The sequence below is a fragment of the Camellia sinensis genome, chromosome 7 (genome assembly GCF_055761805.1).
Source record: "Camellia sinensis isolate YWXY chromosome 7, ASM5576180v1, whole genome shotgun sequence".
NCBI lineage: Eukaryota > Viridiplantae > Streptophyta > Magnoliopsida > Ericales > Theaceae > Camellia > Camellia sinensis.
Genome location: NC_138967.1, coordinates 105,985,983 through 106,013,641, shown reverse-complemented (window position 1 = coordinate 106,013,641; position 27,659 = coordinate 105,985,983). Strand labels below are relative to the sequence as shown.

The window sequence follows — 27,659 nt, the reverse complement described above, 5'->3', positions numbered from 1 at the left end:
AGTTGGGCGCATCTGCGCTAGTTAGGCACATTAAGAATGAACGCAAATTGGTCACCAAAATATCTTTAGAGAGGTTATTGCGCAAGAGGTTGTGATCTTGAATCACTTCATGTGAGGCGCACATGGTGGATTCCGTTGTATATACTTATTGCAAGAGGTGCTGATAAGGCTTATGTTTGGAATCTATAATTGCGCAAGCTGTGGTCAATTTTTTTTTTTTTAAATCGATCACTTATTTTGAGATGATGGGATGTTGACACTATTATGGTTTGTGTCATAATGATTAGCAGATGTTGATGTCAGCAGGCAAGATTGGCTCACTCACACGAGCAATCGCCCTTGGCGCTTGGGAGCGAGCAAGGATGAGGCTAGTGGTTTATTTTTATTTGGAGCCAAGAGAGGCTTAAATAATCCACTATGCATGTCGCCTTGGTTACAACCAAGATGAGGTCGTGTTAAGGACCAAACATGGATGTTAGTACCCACTTTCCATGTTGTGCCTGTTATGATTAGCCAGATGCGAGATCTCATTTGGCGCCTGGAAGGCGAGCAAATAGAGAATTCGAGTTAGGCGCTAGAAAGCGACTAGACTAATATCTGTACGGTGTATCGAGTATGACGTCACTCTTTATGGAAGAGTTACTCCATCGTAGCATGTATTCATACTATATGTGCTTGGCGACCGAGTAATAAGGTGAGAGAATGGATCCCTGTTTCCTCACCGTGTGAGTTTTACGTGTCATTATTGATATGACTTTCATTTATGTACCCTTTTGTGACTTTTGACTATGTCATAAGGTAAGGGGTTGATGTTCTGCTACTTAGGTATGTTGCCTGCGGTCATGTATGATTCGGCCTTAAGGGACATTACTGGGAAAACGGTCAATCCTAAACTAAATGGCATGAGGGCAAAGGGAAGATCATCTAGTATTACACCACTGTTGTATATTCACTGCCGGCAACTCACATCGCTCTGTATGTGAGGCGAATTGAGTGTGAATATATTGCAAGAATTGAGAGGGTCAAACATGCTCTTTTTGAGGGATTAGAGATGCTTTTTGGACCGGTGTAATTAGATGGGTTTGGGGTGTATGGGACACTATTTCTATTCTTTTTGGGTTGATGTCTCTATGCTGGCTCATTTTGAGTTTCTAGTATAGAGCTCTCACATGCAGGTGTTCTCAGCAGTCGCACAGTGCATTGGCTAGTATGAGATTGTTCTTTTTTGGGGAGATTGAGATAGAGATGTGGCAGTGTCACGCCAACTCATGTACGAGTGGGAGATGTTAGAAATTGGGCGCCCATGTGGCATGACCCTTTGAACCTTTTGAACCTGAACCTTTTGAACCTTATCCATGTAAGTTTGAATTTGAATTCAAAACTTATTTGGATAACCATTCGGGATATCTATATCTATCATATCAATAGATACGGATAGATGGATAGATAGATATTGGTTGTTATATCTGATTATATATTTTATATATAATATATTTAATAGATCAGATATGTATATCAGATATACGTTATGTGGTTTTTACCCATAACCTTTTTTCCCAAACTCTCTCTCTGACTCTCTCCCATTAAAACAACGATCAAGCCTCTGCACTGTGACTTGTATGGGTGATACTCATTTTGTAGTATCACTCCACTGTTGAATTGATTGATCAGATTCTAGAAGCACGTGATTTACCCACGAGGTTCTTCTCTAAAAGGTATGATTCTGATATTTTATCCGCTGCGTTATTATGCTTTATGATTTACACTTTATATTTATTTATACTTCCATTAGGTTTTAATTTCTTTCTAAATACCCATTTGCAACCGATAGCTCTACTACTAGGAGGTAGATTAGTGAACTTCCAAGTATTATTTTGAAGTATAGATTCAAACTCACTATTAATTGTTTCCTTCCAAAATGGTGCATCTAAAGACAACATAGTTTCTACAAAAGTATTTTGTTCTCCTTCAGTTAAAAAAGTATAAAAATCATCTCCGAAACTTTTCTCTATTCTAGTTCTCGTAGTCCTTCTAGGTTCTATGTCTAGATGTTCAGAATCATCTCTCAAAATAACAACACTAGCACTGGCAGTAGAAGTTCTATTTACAACTTTATTTGAGATCCCAGTTTTGTATGGAAAAATATCTTCAAAAAATGTAGCGTCACGAGATTCAATTATTGTATTATTAGTAATTTCACTGTTTTCAGAATTTATTACTAGAAATGTATTAGCACTACTATTTTGAGCATATCCTAAGAAAATGGTATCAACAGTGTTAGGTCCTATTTTTTTACGTTTAGGTTTTGGAATTGCTATTTTTGCTAAACACCTTCATAAGGTGTTTTATCATTTTCATTCACTATTACTCTATTTAATATAACACAAGCAGTGAGTGTCGCTTCCCTCCACAAGCTCTCTGGTAAACCAGAGCTAATAAGTATTGCATTTATCATATCCATTAGAGTTCTATTTTTCCTTTCAGCTATCCCATTAGATTATGGAGAATAAGGTGGGGTTACTTCATGAATAATTCCATGTTCTTCATGAAAAGTACTAAGGGTACCAACATTATATTCGCCTCCTCTATCAAATCTAAGTTTCTTAATCTTTCTATCTTATTGATTTTTTACTTTAGCTTTATAAACTTTAAATTTACTAAACACTTCATCTTTGGTTTTAATTAAATATAAGTAATAAAACTTAGAACAATCATTTATAAAGGTTACAAAATATTTATTTCTTGCTCTAGTTAGTGGTCTATTAGAATTACAAACGTCACTATGTATAAGGTTTAAGAGTTGTGAATTTCGTTCTATAGATTTATAAGGTTTTTTAGGTTATTTTGCTTGCGCACATATTTCACATTTGCGTTTGAGATCAATAGGTGATTTAGGTACTAATTCTAAATCCATCATTTTCCTAATTTTCCTTAAATTCACATGTCCAAGTCTTCTATGCCATAAATCACAAACTTCAATATTCAAAATATTAAGAGAGATATAATTAACTTCAAAAGATACATTCAATTTAAATAAACCATCACATACAAAAACTTTACCAATAAAAATATCATTTTTACTTATTACAATTTTATTCGATTCCATTACAATTTTGTAACCTAACTATACTAAACACGATCCACTAATAAGATTTCTTCTAACTTCAGGAACATACCGCACATCTCTCAAAGTTAAGATTTTTCCAGAAGTCATCTTTAAATATATATCTCCAATGCCAACTATTGGTGCAATTGATCCATTTCCCAAAGTTACACTTCCTCCACTTGATTTCTGGAAAGTTTTAAAATAACCACAATCAAAACACACATGTATATTAGCCCCAGAATCTAACCACCAATCTTTATATTCAAAAGTAGAATTAATTTCAGGATTATACCTAAAAGATGGCCAGGCAATTTCTTCTTTCTCCAACATCATATTCACTTGAGCATTATGACCTTGTTTTCTTTGCTTATTGTTGAACCTTGGTTTATACTCATCAGTCTTCTTCAAAAAACAATCCTTAGCATATTGATTGGTTCTTCCACATACATAGCACAACCTTTTGCCACTCTCTTGTCCCTTAAAATTATTAGCATTGGCTTGGTAGTTGTTATTATGGTGTTTTCCATTTTGACCTCTAAATTTAAACTTAAGGTTGTTCTTGAAAATTTTATCTTTAGGTCAAAAGTTATTCCTATTGTCGAAACTATTCTTATTCCCATTTTCCACAACATTTACCTTAGGCATTTTCTTTTTTCTAGTTTCTAGATTTGATTTATGCTTCTCTTTCACCCTAAGTGTATTGATTAGTTGAGTTAATGACAGATCTCCTTCTTTGTGCCTAAGATGCTTAGCAAAGTCATTCCAAGATGGAGGTGATTTATCGATAAGGCAAGACACTTTGAACTCCTCACTAAAAGTTGTCCCTTTCTTTTCTACTTTTCTAAGTAGTTCTTGAAACTGAAATATTTGGTCTCCTACAAGTTTGTCATCTTTCATTTTGTACCCATTAAAATTAAAGACAGTAAACCTATCAATACCAACATCTACAGTTTCATATTTAGCCACTAAGGTTTTCCGTAGTTCTTTTGCAGTGGAGGTGGTTGACTGATACACATCATACAAATGATCAGACAAAACACTAAGGATTTTGTTATAGCAATGAAATTCAATTTGTTCATGCGACAACCAAGATCCAACAAAATCCTGATCTTCTATAGCAGACATAAAACCCAACACGGTCAATCAATATTTTATTTGTTTTTGCCATCTTTCAAAATTTTGTCCATTAAATTTTTCAGGTTTCACACTATCAGTTTCTTCTAAATTAGCCATTTTAAATATTTAAGGAACAAGAGAGCAAAAGAGTATCACTACAAGAAAAAGCACCTTTGACGACTAAATTTTTAGTCGCCAAAAGTCCGTTTTTTGTCGCCAAAAGTCGACTTTTTACTTTCCTCGACTAATTTTTTTAGTCGCTGGTTTTGTCGCGTATAGATGGTCGGCAGAGGTATTGGCGACTAAAACTTTTTTTAGTCACCAAAAAGCAGCTCTTTCGCGACCAACATTTTAGTCGCCAATAGTGATTTACACTTTTCAAAATCATACATTTAGCGACTAATCCTTTAGTCGCCAATACTCACTGAATCGCCGACTAATCCATTTAGTCGCCAAAATAAAGACTTTTGGCGACTAACAATTTTAGTCGCCAAAGGTGGTTCTGTGAAAAAAAAAAATTACCAACTTTTTTGCTTTTTCTGAGATTTGAACCACGAACCTTCTACTTTGTACACCTTTATCAACACACTCCCTCCACTATGCCGCCACAAGATCACATAAATACATATGCAATAGATATTATTTATATAGTATATTGACCCGTATTAATTTAAAACTATATATATAAATATAATTATTTTTATTCAATATTAATTTATGTAAAAAATAAATTAATTATTAAAAAAAAAGGGAGCCACTTTTGGTGACTAAAGTTTTTTTTAGTCGCCAAAAACCTTAGTTTTGGCTACTACCAATAATTTAGTCGCTAAAAAAATTAATTTCCGTCTAAAAATAACCACTTTCGGCGACTAAACTGATTTTTAGTCGTCAAAACCGCCATTTTTGCCGACTAAACTCAATTTTAGTCTCCAATTGTCCACTTTTAGCTACTAAAAGTTTTTTAGTAGCAAAAAACCTTTACATTTGGCTACAACATTTTTTTTTTGTTGGTAAAACACCTACAATCGGCGACCAAACCATTTTTTAGTCGCCAAAGCCTATACTTTTGGCTACTAATCTTTTTTAGTCGCCAAAAACCTTCACCTTTGGCTACTAAAATTGTTTTAGTCGCTAAAACCCATGTAATCAGTGACTAATCTGATTTTTAGTCGCCAATAAGTACACATTTGGCTACTAAACTGTTTTGGTCGCCAAAAGTCTTCACTTTTGGCTACTAATTCAATTTTAGTCGCCAATTGTCCTACTTTCAGCGACGAAATTTACATTTTTAGTCGTCAAAACTGCTTTTTGTTGTAGTGTATCTTAATCTGTAATAACAATAAAACAAATGTTAATGTTATTGAAAGTGTAAATTTAATTACCAACTATTTAAGGATAGATAAAAAGTGACAAGTTTTGATAAAAATCAAATTTTAACAAAATAATACTAATCAAATATCATGAATAATATGAAGTGTTCAATAACTCAGAAAAACTACACACTTTTAAATAATAATATCATATTTATCATATAAAAAGTTACTTTACAACTTTTCTCTTTTTTTACAAAAAAAAAAAAAAAATAATAATAATAATAATAAACACCCAAGTCAAACTAGTTCTGTAACCCCGAATAAACTAATAGAATAACAATAATAATAAAATACCACCCAAAGAAAAAATATAAACAAGTCGACGAATTATTTGCTTTTCTAGAAAAAAAAAAAAATCCAAGTCAAATACGCCAAAACATATATTTTTTCCTGAACGCAATTTCTCAGAAATCAAACAAAACAACGAAAGAATGGGAATGGTATTTGATTCCTACGTCATAATTTTTTTCCTTTTTTAATAAAAAAACTTATAACGACTTTCGATTGCTAGGGAAATTGTACAATAATTATTTCAAATCAATTTTATAGAATAAAAATTTAAAACAAAACAGATTTTGAAAATAAGTTTTGACAATTCAATGAAACTATATACATATATATATATAACATAATAAGAAAGATGAAGAAAAAAGGGATTCGGAAAATAGTCTGTGTGATTGTGAGAGTCACATTAAAGATGTTATCCTAAAATCGTTATGCGCTCCCTCTTTACAAGTTTTAACGATCACAAACGATTTCAAGATACAATCCAAAACTTTACAAGATCTGACATAATGTACATTGTATTAAAAGAATTTGTCAGGAATGTAACGATTACTTAAAAATATGGAATAAAAATACAATAAGAAAAGAGAGAGAGAAAGAAAACAGAGAACGTTGTATAACTTTTTCTAAGTAAAAGTTCTATTTAAATAGGCTCTTTGATGTCTGTTGGAAACAGACACTTTTTATTTTGAAACCAAACATTTATTTAAAATTCAAACAAATAAGATGTTAAAAGAAATATATAAATAAATAAATATAAATATAAAATAAAATAAAATGCAAATAAAGTTATGAAACTTTTAAGAAATTTCCAACAAAACGAACAGACCCAAACAGCCCGGGGATGGAATCGTCCTCTCCTTCTCTCTCTCTCTATATGTATATATGATATGCGGAGAGTTATATTAACCACACATAAACACTAACACAGGAGTACAACAACCAAACACAAACAGAGATGGAGGGAGAGAGACGGAGGGAGAGAGGGAGAGAGAGAAAGAGAGAGAGATAGGTGCAAGCCGTGCTTCTGAAATGGATACAATGGCGACAGATGAGCCTGTAGTACAGCTGTGTATGGTTTTATCTGATATACAGATGGAAGCAGGCAGGGGAATACATTTTACAAAAACAGAGGATCGTGATACACATGACAGATACGAATATGAGGCGTCTGATTTTGGGAGATCTAATTCTATGGAAGCTGCAATATACAGGGCAGCTATAGCTGGAGACATCCATGGCCTGAGAACAGCACTACAACAAGACTCCCAACTCAATCTTCTCAACCAACTCACCCCGCGAGACGACACGATTCTTCATATCGCCGCAATACTAGGCCATCACCATCTAGTGGAACCAATCCAAAGTAGCTGCCCAGACCTTTTCAAGAGCAAAAACTGCAACGATGATCATCCTCTACATCTTGCTGCAGCTGGTGGTCATCTATCTATAGTCCAGTCTTTGATCAGTAATGCTTTACGGTTTGCGATTTCTTCTGGGCGAGAAACTGAAGCAGAGCAGGACATTTTAGATGTCACAAAGGGGCAAAATAAACAAGGGAATACTCCATTGCATATGGCCGTGAAGAATCATCAATACGAGGTGGCTTTGTTTTTGTTTACGGGGGCTGGAAGTCTATTAACTTCATGTGTTCCGAATCTGGAAAAAAAGTCACCCTTGTATATGGCCGCCAAAGCAGGGCATCAGGAGCTTTTTGAGCTTATGATGCAATTCGTTGCTTCGAATGTTGACGCTCAAAATATGCTCAAGGATGGCCAACCACTTCTGCACATTGCTATTACAACAAGGAACAAGGGTAATTCAATCTTTTACCACTATTTATTTTTTTTTATCAGCAATGCTAGGTATTATGAAAAATTTTTCATAAAGTAATTATGAAAGTTTTGTGATCCTTAAATTACACTTAGAATAAAACACCATACACTAATTAGGTAATCCAAATATCATAAATCTTTCATGATCATTTTTATCAAATTTCTTTTTTATGATCCCTAACTTTTCTGTTTCTTTATATACAACATGTTGTTTTCTATAACTCAATTTCATTGATTCTAATTAATTAATCGGCAGTGCCAGGGGCCTCGACAATTCCTCTCTCTTCTTTTTATTTTATTTATTTTATTATTATTATTTTTTTTGGGCTGTGTTGGTTTGGTTTTTTTTTTTTTTGGAATGATAGGGTGGACATCCCACGCCAACTCAGTCTGAGTTGGACTAATTGAGTGATAAAATTAACTGATTATTTAGACTGCTGGTTTAAAATTTCTTAATTTCATATATTTTGTACGAGTCTTTACTATATTTTTTATTTCTAATTGATCAGTCAATTTTATCATCTAACCAGTTCAACCCAACTCACTCACTATATCAAACTATACAAGCTGAGTGGGTGCAGGATATCTAATTTTTTGGTACACCCTTACACATAACCATCCTTCCAGAAAAAATAAAAAATAAAAATAACTAAACCAACACAGCCCAACAAATAAAAAAAATAAAAATAAAAACAACAACAACCAACACAGCCCAACAAATAAAAAAATAAAAACAAGAAATTCAAGGCATTTGAGCCTCAACCATTCGAGGCCCAAACATTTCCCCTAATTAATTTGAGTGAGCTTTTCTCCGATCCACACATAAGGTACTGTTGGACTGACTCATCACGGAATTTATTTTGATAATTTGAAATATTTGCTTTCTCTAGGTACTGTTAGGCTTTGTATGGCTTGTTATGAGACTTATTTCGATAATTTGAACTATTTATTTTGTTAAATTTTATGTGTACCCAAAAAATCACATTAATTCTATAAATATATTTACTACATAATTTTATCAGATACAAATTCAAAAAAAAAAAACAATTGTATAATTTTAGAAATTGACCTTTCAATTTTTTGACGAGAAAATAACAAAATTATATAGTAATAATTATTTAATCAATTTGATTTTTTTTTAGAATAATCTACACATAAATTCAAACAAAATTAACAATTCAAATCACCGTTTCACGGTGGTTCCATAAAGCCCAACAACGGGATAAGCTCTTCTTCATATCTCATTTCTTCATACCTCTCTATACTCTTATTGTAAGTTTCACTCTAGAACCACATCAATATTCCGAACTGTCTATCTCATTGGCCCCATAATAAAGGTCATTCATAATAAAAAATCAAATTCATCACAAAATTGTAAATATAAAATATAATTAAATTTGAACCATCTATTTTATAAAATAAAATGTGATTTGTTCTCAAGTTTATAGTTGTTCGATGAAATTAATTTTTTACTTTAATGTGGGTTCGGATCATTAGTGTGGGTTTAAATTAAAACCCATAAAAATAATATGAAAAGGTATATAGAGAAGAGGTATGATCCCCCAACAATGAATTGGAGACAAATATGAGCCAATTAATTTATAGTACCATATTTTATTAAAAGTGAGGTTTTTCTTCCATAAGGTCCGTGACGAACTAAAACTTTACAATAATACTCTAATTAGCCTATCATCCGTGTTATGCATGAGATAAAATAATATATTATTTATTAAAAATACGATAATTATATTTAATTTTTATATATTCTGTCTTTTGTAAATAAAATTTTATATATAAATTTAAGGGTTTTGTTTCAAATATTCCTTTACTATAATATATAGTATAGATAGATTAAAATTGTTGTATTGACAATTAATAATTAAAATTATACCTTGTTATAAAAAAAAATGATATAGTTTTAATACTTCACTATTTTAGAATAAAAATATATGAATTTAAAAAAATTATCATATTGGTTTTTGAAAGGGAAATAATTAAAGAAATTTTAAAAACTTAATGAGTAAGAAAGAATTATCGTAACATGTAAAATCACTAAAATCACAGTTAACCCAGCAAATCATTCAAACCAAAAACGGTTTAACTTAATCAGTTAGGTCAAAAGACCAACCAGCTTATACAAAAATTAATTAATTAAAACGTTTAAATTTTATTTTATTAAAATTTAAACTGTCACTAAATATGAAAAATAATTTATTAATTTAAATTTAAAATCGACACAATATAAATTTAAAATTATAATAATTTATCTCATAATTTATAAGTTTTAAATACAAATTTAAAATTATCTTAATTATCTCATAATTTTTGTATTAATGAGTACTAAGAGTGACATTGAGATTATCGATATATCTATATATTTTATAAAAGAGTACTTTTAAGTAGAGATACTATGAGAGTTTCAAAATCTCATACAAAATTATTTTTAAAATCAAAAACTCTTTGTAGGATTATAAAATAAAAGTTAAATGGAAGCTAGTCAATAGGGATTTTCTTAATTGTTTAAAATTAAGAAAATAAAAAAAATTAGTATGATATATTGATCGTAAGCCTTCTCACTAAAGATCTCCTTTTGCTTAGATAAATGGGAGCATAAGATTTACATTATGTAAGTGAGACAATTCACTTTTTCATTCTTTTCTCCTTGTGAGATTATAAAATAACAGTTAAATGGAAGCTAGCTAATGGAGATTTTCTTAATTGTTTAAAAGTTAACAATTGTTTGGGCGGGAAGTTTATTTCAAATTAAGCAATCTTAGCCGTTTAATCTTTAATTAGGCCAATTTTTAATTTATTTCAAATCAAACAAATTTAACTAATATATTTTGATAAAACCGCTAAAATCACAGTTAAACCAACAAATCAGTCAAACTAAAAACGGTTCACCCTATCCCCTAGATCAAAGGACCAACCAATTTATACAAAAATTAATCAATTCAAACTTTTAAATATTATTTTAATTTTAAAATTTAAACCGTCTTGAACTGAAACATACATAGCATTATAATATCGAATTAGAATATAAGGTTTATATAGTAAAACAACTCATTTTCCCTCATTTTCTTGATGTGGGATTGTGCAATAAAAGTTAACAGTTGTTTGGATTGGAAGTTCATTCCTAATTAAGTAATCTTAGTTGTTCAATTTTTAATATGGTCAATCTTAGTTTATTTCAAATCAAATAAATCTAAGCAATATATTTTGATAAAACAGCTAAAATTGCAGTTAAACTAGTGAATCAGTTAAATCAAAAATGATTCAGCCTAGTCAGCTAAGTTAAAAGACCAACCAATTTACAACAAAATTGATTAATTAAAACTTTTAAATTTTATTTTAAAATTTAAACCATCTTAAACTAAAATATGCACAATATTATAATATTAAATAGGAACATAAAATTCACTTCATATAAGTAAAATAACTCACTTTTTCTTTCTTTTCTCGATGTGGGATTGTAATTATTTTAAAGTTAAATATTATAAGAGTTTCAAAATCTCATACAAAATTATTTTTAAATTCAAAATCTATGTAGGATAGTAAAATAAAAGTTAAATGAGAGCTAACCATTGGAGATTTTATTTAATTGTTTAAAATTAAAAAAATAAAAAAAATGTATTGATTATAGGGCTTCTCACTAAAAATCTTCTTTTGTTAATATAAATGAGAGTATAAGATTCACTTTATATAAGTGAAACAATTCACTTTTTCCTTCTTTTCATAATGTGAGATTATAAAATAAAATTTAAATGGAAGCTAGTTAATGAGGATTTTCTTAATTGTTTAAAATTAAAAAAATTCAATAATTTATATAAATTGGAGCATAAGATTCACTTTATGTAAATAAAACAATTCACTGTTTATTTTTTTTTCCCCGATGTGGGATTGTAAAATAAAAAGTAAATGAAAGCTAGCCAATGAGAATTTTTTTAATTATTTAAAGGAAAATGTTTGGTGGCCACAAATTCTGTGGCTCAAATGGCCCAAAAATACTAAAACGACGTTGTTTTGGCATTTTCAGAGTTGTTTTGTACCCAAAATGAAACGACGTCGTTTTGGCCCCGAAACGACGTCGTTTTGGCATTTTCGGGTCATTTGAGCCACAGAATTTGTGGTCACCAATCATTGCCCTTATTTAAAACTAAGACAATTCAATAATTTTAGAATGAGAGTTTGGAGTTTCTAAAAAGCTTCTCCCTCAAAACTCCCTTTATAACAACCTTTTTTTTTTTTTTTTTTAATTTTTTTTTTCAATGTGGGATTGTAACACTTTATATAAGTGAAACAACTTATTTTTTCTTTCTCTTGATGTATGATTGTAATTAGTTTGAAATTAAATATTAGGAGAGTTTCAAAATATCATACAAAATTATTTTTAAAATCAAAACATCTATGTGAGAGTAAAAAATAAAATTAAATGAAAGCTAGCCAATGTGGATTTTTTTGAAATTAAGAAAATCAAAAAAGTGAATATGCGATATTGATCATAGGGTTTTCTCACTAAAAATCTCATTTTGCTTATATCAATTAGTTTATTTCAAATTTAATCAATATATTTTGATAAAATTTCTAAAATCACTTTTAAACCAACGGATCAATCAAATCAAAAATGATTTAGCATAATCATCTTGGTCATAATTAATTAATTAAAACTTTTAAAATTTAAACTATATTGAATTGAAACATGCACAACACTACAATATTAAATGGGATGGGAGTATAAAATTCATTTTGTATAAGTAAAACAACTCATTTTTTTCCTTTATTTTCCCGATGTGGGATTATCAAATAAAAACTAACCAATCGAGATTTTCTTAATTATTTAAAATTAAGAAAATTAATATGAGATATTGAAACTCTCACAAGACTCCTCACTAAATGGGATGAGAGTATAAGATTTATTTTATATGAGTAAAGCAACTCATTTTTTTCATTCTTTTCTCGATATGGGATTATCAAATAAAAGTTAGTCAATGGAGATTTTCTTAATTGTTTAAAATTAAGAAAATCAAGAAAATTAAAATGAGGATTTGAAGCTCTTAGAAGATTTCTCACTAAAAGTCTCTTTTTCTTATATAATATATAGATATAGATTTTAGAATTATCTACTTCGAATTTATCTTAAAATAAGAATCAGTAATTTAAATTCATTTCACTTGTAAACTTCACATTTTATCGATTGTCTTTACCACACATACCTATTTTGGGATCCTAGACTTTTTCAAAATTTTAATACAACAATGATATCATGTCATCATTCACACGAGGTATCACCATTCAATAATAATATATCACATAGAAAAAGTGAATCCCACCACGTAGTTGTAGCCACCTATTCAACTTATCCGACTAATTGCCATATATACGAAAAATTATTCAATGTTTTTGGAGTATCACGTATCTGTACTCCTCAAACAATCATTATTTAATATGTCTCCTCATGTTTCCAATCACCTAACATAATACCCCATCTATCGATTTTATCCACTAATCACAATGTTATGAAATAATACCTCCCTATATTTCAGAATTAATGAATAATTACCTCATATATACACAGTAGGCCTGAATACACCTACATAGTAGGCAATGATTGATTTCTTATATCATATTACCAAAATGACATGATATAATTGTTTCATTGGATTTTTTCCCGGCCATCACGGGTTTCCTCCAATTTAAACCATTCATTTTTGTTGGGTTATGCAGATTAAAATTATATTGATCTGATAACCATAACTAATGTCTTTTTTGAAAAATGTGTTAAAAGTCACTTTTAAACTTTTAACATATTTTAAATAATATCATCTCTCATATTTTTTATATATATTTTTTTAAAAAAAATATTAAAATGTCAACTTTTAACTATTTTTTCAAAATATTCTTAAATTATGAACGACAAAAATAATTTTAAAAATAAATCATTTATTTTATTTTATTTGAAAAAAGAAAAGAAATTTGATGAAATGATGAGCTATGTTTATAAGATACATACATAACGTAGCAAAATGAACTGTGATTGTTGGACTGAGACCCATGGCAGTCTCACAAGTCCCAACCACATCTCCAGTCAAGCCTATGTTTTGCCTTTATATTATCTCATTCCATCTCTTCTGTTATACAATTAGTATTTAATCACATAATTTTTCTTACTTCTTAACTCTATTTTTAATTTAATCTCATACTGTTATATATGTATACATGTAGCCAAAGATCTTATGTGGTTGATTATCTTTTCGGAAAGAACAAAAGTCATCAACAAACAGGGCAACAAAAATATAAAATAAAATAAAAAAGAGGAGCAGAATGTTTCATTTCTCTTTCATGGGTTTATGAATGACCATTCAACAAATCGGGATGAGAACATGTGGGTCTTGGGATACAAGAAATAAAATAGTGGGGGTGTTTGCTGGGACTTTTTTGAGTCAATTTATGATTTTTGGTTTTTAAAAAGTTATTTTGGACTGTTTGGTTAAATTTATTTCAAACAGTTTCTGATTTTAACATCTTATTTTAAGTCAAAAAAGTTGATTCTGAGAAGTTACTCACATCTTGCTTCTGATTATCAGCTTCTACTGTTGTAACGCTCTCAAAATAATACATAAAACCCATTACTTTAAACATGCATTGATATAAAAGAAACCAATCATTTCTATTCATCAGAGTAATTCTTACAACTGTATTGCATGTTAACAACAAAAGCAAATGCCCTATGGGCTTACAGCTTTCCAAGTTAACACTTGGTTACAAAAAGAAGAGTGCTAACTCAATACATATTAAGCTTTTGGCTTGAATTTACAAGTAATACATCAAAATAAACAGAAAGAGTCTTCAACTCTCATCCTCACCCAAGCTATGTCCTTGGAGGTGGCATACTACATGTACCTGAAAATAATGTCCCATAAAGGGTGAGCCAACGCCTAGTAGAGTGCTAAACACAGTATGAGCAATAACTAAGACATTAGCAATTAATAAATGTTCAATTTTCATAAACCAATTCATAACCCGTTTCCATTTCTTATCAGTTTCCATTTCCTATCAGTTTCACAATTGGCCAACCACTTATATGAGACACTGACCCATATTAAACATTTCCCATTTTATAATAAATAAACATACTAGTTGTATCACATCTCAATAGATAAGCATACAAGCTGTATCCACATTTCAACAGATATGCATATTAGCAATATCAACACTTCCAATGACAAGTATATGAGCTGTATCAACACTTCCAAAGATAAGCATATGAGCTATATCAACACATTATCTGACAAGCATATGAGCTGTATTAGTGGAGTCCATCCCCTATCTCCTCCCAAACAACATCCGGTTTAGAGGTTCATCCCCTATCTTCCTCTAAACCGTGGAGTACATCCCCTATCTCCTCCCCCACACACAACGTATATACACAAATGTCATATACACAATCAATCAATACATAACGTTAATGTATTCTACCAACCGTCACACTCTATGACTTATCCAATTGATCAGTTTTAGTTTGCCTAATCATCATGCATTGTCTACAACAATCAAAACTACCCTCCACCGGTAGCCCAAGCAATTATTTCTAGACAGATAATAAAAGCTCTAATAGATAAAATATCAATGTTTTCAAAAGTGAGCGATTAATAAATCTAACTCCATTATTCTACCATATAATGAACCAATTTCATTATTTCCAACTTAATTCCATATAGCTACAATTTTTTCAAATTAATTATACCAATTAATTTTAAACAACAAATTAGGGCTTTTACCCCCTACTCTCAATATCAACTCAAAGGTTCAAATATCACCAACCAACAACTATATCATTATTTTGAAACCCAAAATACATATTATGAGCCCAAAATCACAAAACTCTCTTTAACACATTTTGAAACCCTAAGTCCCAAAATCAACCATTTAAACAATAAGCCCAAAATCTAGGTTAAAACCCATAAGAGTGAGTAGGAATCCCTACCTCAAATTCGGAGCTCAAGGAAAGAAGATGAAGAAACTCAACGTGCTCCAAAACTCAATATTCTCGGATCAATGTGTAGCTCTCGACGATCAACACACCTTTTACAAAGGCCGAAGGAAAAAGAAACACATCAAACCCTAGAGAGAAGGGAGTTTCTAGAGAGAGGAACTCTCAAAATGGTTTTTTTAGAAAGTAAGAGAGAGAGAGAGAAAGTAAAAAGTGAATTTAAAACGCCCAGCTGCCAATTGATATACGACATTCCCGCTCAAGCGGAGAACACAACGCTCGAGCGTCAAGAACAAAAACTAGGTACGCTCGAGCGCAAGAAGACCCGCTCGAGCGCCAAGACACAAGAATAAAGCACATCCGCTCGAGCGCGAAAACCAGTCCGCTCGAGCGTAGATTTTCCCCTCCCAGAACTAACACCAAAAAGGTACTACCCGCTCGAGTGCCAGAGTACCTGCTTGAGCGCAACCGCTTGAGCGTAAAGGAACCCGCTCGAGCGTAAAAATCACACCTGCAGAAGTTTTACAAAGACACGAAAAACTGGGAGTGTGCAATATCTGCTCAAGCGGAACGACCAAAAACCTGGCAACAAGATTTCAGACCAAGGTTCAACCCACCTGTTCGAAACAAGCCCAACACATCCTATAACTCAAACAAATGGAATTAAAGGACGACAACAAGATAGATACAACTACCAACTCCACGGAACCGAGTCCGGAATACAACAGAGCAGTAAAGGACAACCGGGATCGCTATAACCTCCCCCCCTTGAAGAATTTCGTCCCCAAAATTAAACACAGGTTTTTCAAAAACAGGTTCTCTCCATTCTCAATCAATATTACAACATAATATTAAACAACCCGACCCATTACCGGTCAATCCCATCTCTTTTCAAGAGGCATAACACATTATTCATAACAACCTGCATTATCAACATGCATTCTTTTGAAATTTACCAATTTCAACTCATTTTCCACAATTCCATAATACATGCAACATTAACAACATGCCTGCATTTCCACAATACATTGAACATATGCAATGTTATAACAAATTTCCATTAACCAAAACATTCACAATGTTTTACAACTTAAGACACATATAATGTTCTTAAAGTTCAACGATATTACAAAATTACCAACACATGGTTACACATCAACAAACAAGTCCGGATATTTCTCGCGGACTTCCAACTCACGTTCCCAAGTGGCTTCCTCCACTCCATGATGTTTCCACAAAACCTTCACCAAAGGAATGGTCTTGCCACGCAGGACTTGATCCCGCCTATCCAAGACCCGAACCGGTCTCTCCTCATACGAGGCATCCTCATCTACCTCCAAGTCGGTCCAATCTAACACATGGGACGGATCCGGCTCATACTTCCGAAGCATACTCACATGAAACACATCATGCACTCCGGACAACTGTGGCGGTAAAGCTAAAGATAAGCAACCTCACCTACCCTCTCAAGGATCTCAAAGGGACCAATAAACCGATGGGATAACTTGCCACTCTTCCCAAACCTCATCAAACCTCGCCTAGGTGATATTTTCAAGAAGACATGATCACCTACCTCAAACGCCAAAGGCCTCCTCCTACGGTCGGCATAACTCTTTTGGCGACTCTAGGCTGCAACAAGCCTCCTACGGATAAGCTCAACTTTCTCCGTCGTCTCCCTAACCAACTTCGGACCCAACAAAGGTGCATCACCCACCTCGGCCCAACACACTGGAGACCTACACGGTTGGCCATACAAGGCCTCAAACGGTGCCATACCGATGCTAGATTGAAAACTATTGTTGTAGGCAAACTCCACCAAGGGAAAGTGCCTCTCCCACGTCCCACTAAAGTCAAGGACACAACCTCGAAGCATATCCTCAAGGATCTGAATAGTATGCTCGGACTGCCCGTCAGTCTGAGGATGATAAGCCGTACTAAAAGTCAACTTAGTGCCCAAGGCACACTGCAAACTCTGCCACAACCTAGCAGTAAAACGAGGATCTCTATCGGAGACGATCGTCACTGGGACTCCGTGCAATCTCACTATGTCTCGAATATACAAGTCGGCGAGATGATCTACCGAATCTCTCACGCGCATAGGAATGAAGTGCGCCGACTTAGTCAACCGGTCTACAACCACCCAAATGGCATCACTACCCCGCTGAGTCCTCGGAAGACCTACAATGAAGTCCATAGTGACATGCTCCCACTTCCACTCAGCACTAATCAAGGGTTGCAACAAACCCGCTGGCCTCTGATGCTTGGCCTTCACTTGTTGACAAGTAAGGCACTTCGATACGAAAACAGCCACATCTCTCTTCATACCCCGCCACCAAAACTGGCGACCCAAATCCCGATACATCTTAGTGCCTCCCGGATGCACCGCAAGACGTGAATGATGGAACTCTCGGAGTACTTCCTCTCGGCAAGACTCCGGCACAAATAAACGGTCTCGGTATCTCATACTCTGGTCGGGATACACCGTCAAACCTTTCTCAATCTTCCCACTAGAGATCTTCTCTCGGAGGGACTCTACCTCAAGGTCACCTCTCTGTGCCTCTAACACTCGAGTCACAAGTGTAGGCTGCGCAACAACAGAAAACAAGGCCACAGCCTCAACAGATTCGCCCAGAAGCAAATCAAACTCGCCAAGTATACCCAACATCTCTCATTCCCGGATGGCTACACAAGCTACAACACTAATGGATTTCCTACTAAGGGCATCGACCACAACATTGGCCTTTCCCGGGTGATAGTGCAACTCAAAATCATAGTCCTCAATGAACTCCATCCATCTCCTCTGCCTCAAATTCAAGTGTCTCTGTGTAAACAGATACTTCAAACGTTTGTGGTCCAAGAACACCTCGAACCTCTCACCATAAAGGTAGTGCCTCCAAATCTTCAAGGCAAAGATCACTGCTGCTAACTATAGGTCGTGTGTAAGGTAATTCTCCTCGTGTATTTTCAACTGACGTGAGCCATAAGCTACCACTTTCCCCTCTTGCATCAACACACAACCCAAACCCTCTTGTGAGGCATCACAATAGACTGCATAACCCAACCCTCTCTCCGGAATAATCAAAATCGGAGCGGTGGTCAACCTAATTTTCAACTCTTGGAACGACTTTTCGCAAGTCTCACTCCACACAAACTTGACCCTTTTTCGCGTCAATCTAGTCAACGGTGAAGCTAGCCTGAAGAAATCTTTCACAAACCGACGGTAATGCCCAGCTAATCCCAGAAAACTGCGGATCTCAAACACACTCTTAGGTTGTGCCCAATCTTGCACTGCCTCTACCTTGGATGTATCAACAGACACCCCTTTCTCGGATACCACATGGCCTAAGAATTTGACCTCTCCTAGCCAGAAGTCACACTTCCCAAACTTAGCATACAGCCTATGGGCTCTAAGCAACTCGAGTACCACTCTCAAGTGTTCCTCGTGCTCCTCCTCAGAAGGCGAATAGATAAGAATGTCGTCCACGAAAACGACTACAAATCGATCCAAGAATTCCCGGAAGATCCGGTTCATCAAGTCCATAAAGACTGCTGGTGCATTGGTAAGCCCGAATGGCATCACCAGAACCTCATAATGGCCATACCGCGTACGGAATGCCGTCTTAGGAATATCCTCCTCCCTAACCCTCAACTGGTGGTAACCTGATCTCAAGTCTATCTTAGAGAAATAACGGGAACCCTTCAACTGGTCAAACAGATCATCTATACGGGGCATAGGGTACTTATTCTTGACCGTAGCCCGATTTAACTTCCGGTAGTCTATACATAATCTCAAGGCACCATCTTTCTTTTTAGCAAAGAGGACCGGTGCTCCCCACGGCAAAACACTAGGGCAAACAAAACCCTTATCTAGCAATTCCTGGAGCTGAATCTTCAACTCACTCAACTCGGCTGGGGCAAAACGATAAGGTGCCATAGAAATCGGCGCTGTGTCAGGCACTAAATCAATAGAGAACTCTATCTCTCGGTGAGGTAGTAAACTAACGAGATCCTCGGGAAAAACATCTGAATACTCACAAACCACCCTTGGCAATACAATCTGAGTCTCATCACACTCACCACTCATAAAGCTAGCAAGTAGACCACTAAGCTTATTCTGCCCCCGCAGATCATACATCGGTGGCAACACACTACCAACCCGATCCCCCAAGAAATGGAAACACTCCCCGTTCAAGGTATAAATCGTGACCCTCTAGCGGTAGCAATCAATAACAGCCCGGTATGACGATAGCCAGTCCATACCCAAAATAACATCAAAACCCTTCATGGGCATGACAACAAAAGGAAAATGAAGCCTATGGTCGGCGACCTCTATATCACAACCTCTAACACCTTGTTTCAAGATCAACTCAACACCAACAGGTGATACTACACATATAGGAGACACAAAAGAATGAGATGCACCCGTATCAATCAATACATTAGCAACCGAGTTGCAAAACAAGAAGGTACCTCTCACAACTGACGGAGTAGGTACAAGATCCTGCGCGGTAACAGCATACACGCGCCCTGTAGGCCCCTGACCTACCTGCTCACCTCTAGGAGCAAAAGACTGCTGCACTGACTGGGATGACGAAGCTCCCTGATTGGCCCTCGAGGCCTGCATAGACTGAGCTGGCTGATAACTCTGCGTCTGCCTAGAACCAGACACTCCTGAAGTAGCACTCAACTGTGGGCAATACCTCTTCAGGTGCCCAGGCTGACCACACTGATAACAAGACAAAGGCTGGCCCCTGCCCTGACTCTGGCCCTGAGGTCTAGCCGAAGAAGAAGCAGCTCGCTGACCCCCTCCCTTCTGCGGGCAAACCGAAGACTTGTGACCCAGCTGGCCACACGCAAAACAAGTCAAGCCTCCCTGACTACCTCTCCCAGAGCCCGCACTCGGCACTAGAAAGGTCGATCTAGCCAAACCTCCCTGAGACTGCTGAGGGTTAGAACCCCTCTGTCTTCTACCGTCACCCTGACCATCTTGGCTCCTCTTGGAGCCTCTCTGCCCCTCATCTTCCTCTTGCATCGTATTCTCCATATGAGCAGCAGCATCAACCAAACGTCTGTACTCTCGGATAAAGGACCCTCCAACCCTCAACTTGAGTCCACGCGTCAGCTTCCGCTCAAACTCAAAACAACGGCGTTCCTCGGACGCCACCAGTTCAGGTGCAAACTTGGACAGACTAGTAAAAGTAGCCTCAAACTCGGCCACTGACAAGCCCTGCGGTTTAAGCTGGAAAAACTACTCTCTCAGCTTCTCCCTAGCAGCTGAAGATAAAAACTTCTCCTGGAAAGCATTCACAAACGCCTCCCATGCACCACCAACACTGCCCTTCTCGTACTTCCACCATTGACCCGCATCTCCCTTCAGCTGGAAGGATGCCAAAGTCACCTTTAAAGCCCCGTCCTCGATGCCAAGCATCTTGAACGTTTTCTCCATCTGTTCCAACCACTCGTCAGCCTTGAGTGGCTTCTTCGGATCCCCAACAAACTCGTCCGGATTGAACCGGAAGAATTCCCTCTTCAAGAAGGAAGGCCCTGCCTCAACAACCAGGGCCTGAACTGGAGCCTGAACTGGATTCTCAGCTCAGAAAATACCCACAGACTCCCTCAAAGCATCGGCTATCCCTCGGGCTAAAGCGCCCATAGCCTCCTGACCAGCTGGCTCGGCCACATTGGCCTGGCCAACCCCCTCCTACTGTGCCGGAATATCATCCGGTAAAGGCATCTCCTGCCTACCACGTCTGCCTCGTCTACCACGTCCTCGTCCTGACATCCTAATAAAGGTAACGAAGAACGTTAGCACATTCATAAATGTGCCAAAACTAAACACTCGCGTCCTAATACATGGACAACTGTAATTCACTCCACGTAAGCACATAAACACATAAGCACTTACGAATTTCATTTCCGGATAACGATAGTCCCGAGGTGTTACTAGAGTTCCGGTTAGAAATAGCATTGATCAAGTGCTTTTCCAATAAGACTCCTAGAGACCCAAGGATCCAATCAACATCCTAGAAACTACATTCCATACCCACATAGTCACATAAGCATGTTATCAATTAAGCACATAGCATATGACACTACATCTAAGTCTCTATCAAGCGAGACAAACCCATTGTGATCCTAATCACTTCCCACGTACCCAAAGTATTCGAACCCGGTACGCTTTGATACCAAGTTGTAACGCCCTCAAAATAATACATAAAACCCATTACTTTAAACATGCATTGATATAAAAGAAACCAATCATTTCTATTCATCAGAGTAATTCTTATAACTGTATTGCATGTTAACAACAAAAGCAAATGCCCTATGGGCTTACAGCTTTCCAAGTTAACACTTGGTTACAAAAAGAAGAGTGCTAACTCAATACATATTAAGCCCTTGGCTTGAATTTACAAGTAATACATCAAAATAAACAAAAAGAGTCTTCAACTCTCATCCTCACCCAAGCTATGTCCTTGGAGGTGGCATACTACCTGTACCTGAAAATAATGTCCCATAAAGGGTGAGCCAACGCCTAGTAGAGGTATGCTAAACACAGTATGAGCAATAACTAAGACATTAGCAATTGATAAATGTTCAATTTTCATAAACCAATTCATAACCCGTTTCCATTTCTTATCAGTTTCCATTCCCTATCAGTTTCATAATTTACATCAATGGCTCAGAACCTGGCCAACCACTTATATGAGACAATGACTAATATTAAACATTTCCCATTTTACAATAGATAAACATACTAGTTGTATCACATCTCAACAGATAAGCATACAAGCTGTATCCACATTTCAACAGATATGCATATTAGCAATATCAACACTTCCAATGACAAGTATATGAGCTGTATCAACACTTCCAAAGATAAGCATATGAGCTATATCAACACATTATCTGACAAGCATATGAGCTGTATCAGTGGAGTCCATCCCCTATCTCCTCCCAAACAACATCCGGTTTAGAGGTCCATCTCCTATCTTCCCCTAAATCGTGGAGTACATCCCCTATCTCCTCCCACATACACAACGTATATACACAAAGGTCATATACACAATCAATCAATACATAACATTAATGTATTCTACCAACTGTCATACTCTATGACTTATCCAATTGATTAGTTTTAGTTTGCCTAATCATCATGCATTGTCTACAACAATCAAAACTACCCTCCACCGGTAGCCCAAGCAATTATTTCTAGACAGATAATAAAAGCTCTAATAGATAAAATATCAATGTTTTCAAAAGTGAGCGATTAATAAATCTAACTCCATTATTCTACCATATAATGAACCAATTTCATTATTTCCAACTTAATTCCATATAGCTACAATTTTTCCAAATTAATTATAACAATTAATTTTAAACAACAAATTAGTGCTTTTACCCCCAACTCTCAATATCAACTCAAAGGTTCAAATATCACCAACTAACAACTATATCATCATTTTGAAACCCAAAATACATATTATGAGCCCAAAATTACAAAACCCTCTTTAACACATTTTGAAACCCTAAGTCCCAAAATCAACCATTTAAACAATAAGCCCAAAATCTAGGTTAAAACCCATAAGAGTGAGTAAGAATCCCTACCTCAAATTCGGAGCTCAAGGAAAGAAGATGAAGAAACTCAACGTGCTCCAAAACTCAATATTCTCGGATCAATGTGTAGCCCTCGACGATCAACACACCTTTTACAAAGGCCGAAGGAAAAAGAAACACTCTAACTAGATCAAACCCTAGAGAGAAGGGAGTTTCTAGAGAGAGGAACTCTCAAAATGGCTTTTTTAGAAAGTAAGAGAGAGAGAGAGAGAGAGAGAGAGAGAGAGAGAGAAAGTAAAAAGTGAATTTAAAATGCCCAGCTGCCAACTGATATACGACATTCCCGCTCGAGCGGAGAACACTACGCTCCAGCGTCAAGAACAAAAACTAGGTACGCTCGAGCGCAAGAAGACCCGCTCGAGCGCTAAGACACAAGAATAAAGCACATCTGCTCGAGCGCGAAAACCAGTCCGCTCGAGCGTAGATTTTCCCCTCCCAGAACTAACACCAAAAAGGTACTATCCGCTTGAGCGCCATAGTACCCGCTCGAGCGCAACCGCTCGAGCGTAAAAATCACACCTGCAGAAGTTTTGCAGGGACACGAAAAACTGGGAGTGTGCAATATCCGCTCGAGCGCAACAAGACCCGCTCGAGCGGAACGACCAAAAACCTGGCAACAAAATTTCAGACCAAGGTTCAACCCACCTGTTCGAAACAAGCCCAACACATTCTATAACTCAAACAAATGGAATTAAAGGACGACAACAAGATAGATACAACTACCAACTCCACGGAACCGAGTCCGGAATACAACAGAGCAGTAAAGGGACAACCGGTATCGCTATAGCTGTGGACATATTAATTCACGATTATACTCTTAAATTTTTTTATTTTTTATTTTTTAAAAATAGAAAAAGACCCAAATGGACTATAGAATATTATTATTATTTTTTATGAGAAATATAGACAAATAGTGAATAATAAAAAATAAAAGTTAATTGAAAAAGCTACTTAACAGCTTATTTAACAAACAATACTTAGCAACTTAAATCTATAATCCAACAATTGCACCAAACAGATTAACAACTTCTGATTAAAGTCATAATCTATAATCTGTTAAGTTATAATCTATAATCTGTTTTGACAGTTACACTAAACAGCACCAGTGACCACCAGCTTCAGCCAGTGGCGATCCCCATTCGTTCTAGCCCCTCTCTGTCTCCCTATCACACACCGGCCACCGGTGCTAGCCCCGCTCCTCTTTCTCTTCCCCCTCCACTCCGGCCAACTCTTCACTCTCTATACTTTCTCGTCACCCTTGCAAAGATCGAGAGATAGAGAAAGAGACCCACTCATCTGCCACTTCCTCCATCTCCACCTTCGATTACTTCGCTTGTCGATTCATCTCCGCCGCAAATAGCGTCGTCGTCCACTCCATCGCCATCGAGTTTGCTTTGGATCTACTTCAAATCTTTTTTGTTTTTTTAAGTTGTATTTGATTAGAAGATTTAGGAAGGGATTTGGAAAAGGAAAGAGAAAAGGTATGTAAAATTATGTGAAATATAGATATATTTTATTCACATTTCATCTATCTTTTCTCTTTTCTTTTCCAAATCTCTTCTTAAATCCCCTAACCATACACAACGTTAAGGTTTTCGCGACAGCCAAAGTGGAGGCAGAGGGAGATGGAGAGGGAAAGGGGAAAGGAAGAAGAACAACTGGGTTTTTAAGAAGATGGTGAGTTGAGAAACCCCCAACCCAAATGAGAAAGTGGAAGTTTTCCCAAAAAAGATTTTATAGAGATAAAGCGAAGGGTAGAATTGTTTTTCTATATTTCAATCTTATCTTAATTTAAAAAGAAAAATAGACCTATTGTCAAACATAGTGAGTGTATTACAAATTCTGTAAGTTTGGATAGAAAAGATAATAGTAGCATTTTAGTCCCAAATCAAACCACAAAGGTATCAAACCACCAAGAAGGTAATTGACTATTTCTAAATAATAGGCGGTAAAGTACAATTGGCCTAAATCAGTAAAGCCAATTTTGCCCAAAAATAAAAAATAATAATAATAATAATAATAATAATAATAATAATAATAATAATAATAATATCTAACAGAGCTGTTGATTTATGATTGCATGTTACTCCAGTAAATTGAACTATTCTATGCTAATTTAAATATTATTCAACAATTAACCATAATGCCATTAATTTGGTTTAGCTTAAAACTGACTCCTCCTAGTGATGTTGCATTATTTTATTTTGTTTTTATTTCCTAATGAATTGGGGTCTTAATCTTTGTTTTAAAAAGATTTGCAGTTGTTCTTGAGACAGCATTGAAGTCAGTGTCATCTCTTATGGATGCACCTGACAGAAAAGGGAGGAAACCTCTTTCGTACACAGCATCCATAGGTTATGTTGATGGGGTTTGCTACATCCTGGACACATTTGTTGATTGCACATACAAAAGAGACGGTGATGGGTCTTATCCCATTCACGAGGCATCAAGCCAAGGCCATATTGAAGTTGTTAAGGAGTTTCTACGACGTTTTCCAGATTCAAGAGAGTTGCTAAACAAACAAGGACAAAATATTCTTCATGTTGCTGCTAAGAGTGGGAAAGCCAACATTGTTAGCTATATGCTTAAAGCCCTTGAGCTTGAGATGCTTATCAATGACACAGACGAAGATGGAAACACCCCATTGCTTTTGGCCACAAAGAATGCTCATGCTGAGATAGTGATCATTTTGACATGGGACAAGAGAGTTAGGTTAGAGAAAGAGGATGGCAAAGGCTTTACCGCTTTAGATACTGCTCTCAGTTGCGTGGGGTACACTCCTTCAATTCACAAGGTATTATTATTATTATTATAATTAATGATTCGTCTATACAAACTTTTTTCATCTCAATTATATAGATTTGAACTGTAAAAGTTGTGTAGATGCAGTGGTGCTGTATTATTATTATTATTATTATTATTATTATTATTATTATTATTATCAAAAAATAAAAGTAGGACAAAATTAAATATGGAACCAAAAAAAAAAATCATCATCATGAGAAATTGACAAATTTAACTTGGTTCGGCCAATATAGCCTATGTCCACCACCAATCTTTTCTGTTTGTTTATTATATTTAGTCAGGTGATTAAGGGTTATTTTGGATATGGCTTAGAGCGATTCTAATCATACTCTTTATTTTTCACTAGCTAAAATATAAAAAAGGTATATTATTTATTTTACCTAATTCCTTTTTTAATCTATACGCTCCAACGTTACTTTTTATTTACCTATTTATAGACACAAACTGTTTAAAAAGCCTTCAAAAACTCTTCAGATGTAGTTAACTTTGAAAATTTTTGTTAATATAACTATTGTAATAATTAGTCCATTGGAGTGACTTATGCTGATGGTAGCTATAATAGCTAACATGCTTCATTTAAAGAGTCTCAGCATCTTCAATGGTAATAGGTATTTTATCTATCTAAATATTACTATAAAATATACATTTTATTTTACCTATTAAGTATTAAATATTTCTACTCCAATCATACTCTTTATTTTAGCTATTCATCCAAATGCTATTAACTTTATAGAATGACACATCGGCAATAAAGATGGAGGGAAATGCGATGAACTACCAGTCACAGAAGAAGCTACTGCTGAAGCTATGCATTGTAATTAAAATAGGTTCAGATAGTTCAGTTGTTATTCAGTTTGTTATAACTGTTTTGTAGCTGTTAGTAGTTCTGTTTTGTAACTGTTAGTAGTTATATTTGTAACTGTTAGTAGTTATAAAGTTAGATATAGGATAGTTACATAACTAATTGAATATTGTGTATAAATAGCGAACTCTGTACTTGAGAAAGATTCAAGAGAGATATTTTTCATTTCATATACAAATTCCTCATGGTATCAGAGCTTATTAACTCCAACGAGTCAAGCTTCTTCAAGGTCCTTCAATGGAGTCTGCAGCTTTCTCTCTACCAGCAAATCTTGTTCTTCTGATTAACAATTTGAATTCATTTGTTACAATCAAATTGAATTCTACAAATTTTCTGATCTGGAAAAGTCAGTTTCAGAACATACTTCGAGCCACAAATCTTATAGGCTATGTTGATGGTTCTTCTCCATGTCCTCCTGCACTAATTCATGATTCTACTGGTAAAGAAAGTACCAATTCAGAGTTTCTTGCATGGAAACAAATCGATTCTCATCTGTTGAGTTGCATCACTGCAACTCTCACTCCTGCTGTGTTTACATCTGTTCTCCAATGTTCTACAAGTTGTGAAGTCTGGACTCTTCTCACCAAAAGGTTCACCTCCTTATCCAGATCACATGTTCATCAACTCAAGAACAAACTCAATGCTATTTTGACAAGTGTGAGAATTGTGAGGA

At 35.2% G+C, this 27,659-nt stretch overlaps 1 protein-coding gene across 1 annotated transcript; it reads left to right on the top strand.

Annotated features, from left to right (window-relative positions):
• The first annotated feature begins 6,808 nt into the window (after positions 1-6,808).
• LOC145794724 (protein ACCELERATED CELL DEATH 6-like) lies at positions 6,809-27,032 on the top strand. Its single transcript, XM_082877105.1, has 3 exons — positions 6,809-7,696; positions 25,581-26,113; positions 26,858-27,032. The coding sequence occupies exons 1-3, from the start codon at positions 6,913-6,915 to the stop codon at positions 26,996-26,998; spliced, it is 1,458 nt and encodes a 485-aa protein (XP_082733231.1). The 5' UTR covers positions 6,809-6,912; the 3' UTR covers positions 26,999-27,032.
• The last annotated feature ends 627 nt before the right edge of the window (positions 27,033-27,659 follow it).

Bases quoted from the DNA above. Each gene is read 5' to 3' on its own strand.
- LOC145794724 (XM_082877105.1), top strand. From the start codon at position 6,913: ATGGATACAATGGCGACAGATGAGCCTGTAGTACAGCTGTGTATGGTT. The intron at 7,697-25,580 runs GTAATTCAATCT...AAAGATTTGCAG, and splicing joins TATTACAACAAGGAACAAGG to TTGTTCTTGAGACAGCATTG. The intron at 26,114-26,857 runs GTATTATTATTA...TTAACTTTATAG, and splicing joins ACACTCCTTCAATTCACAAG to AATGACACATCGGCAATAAA.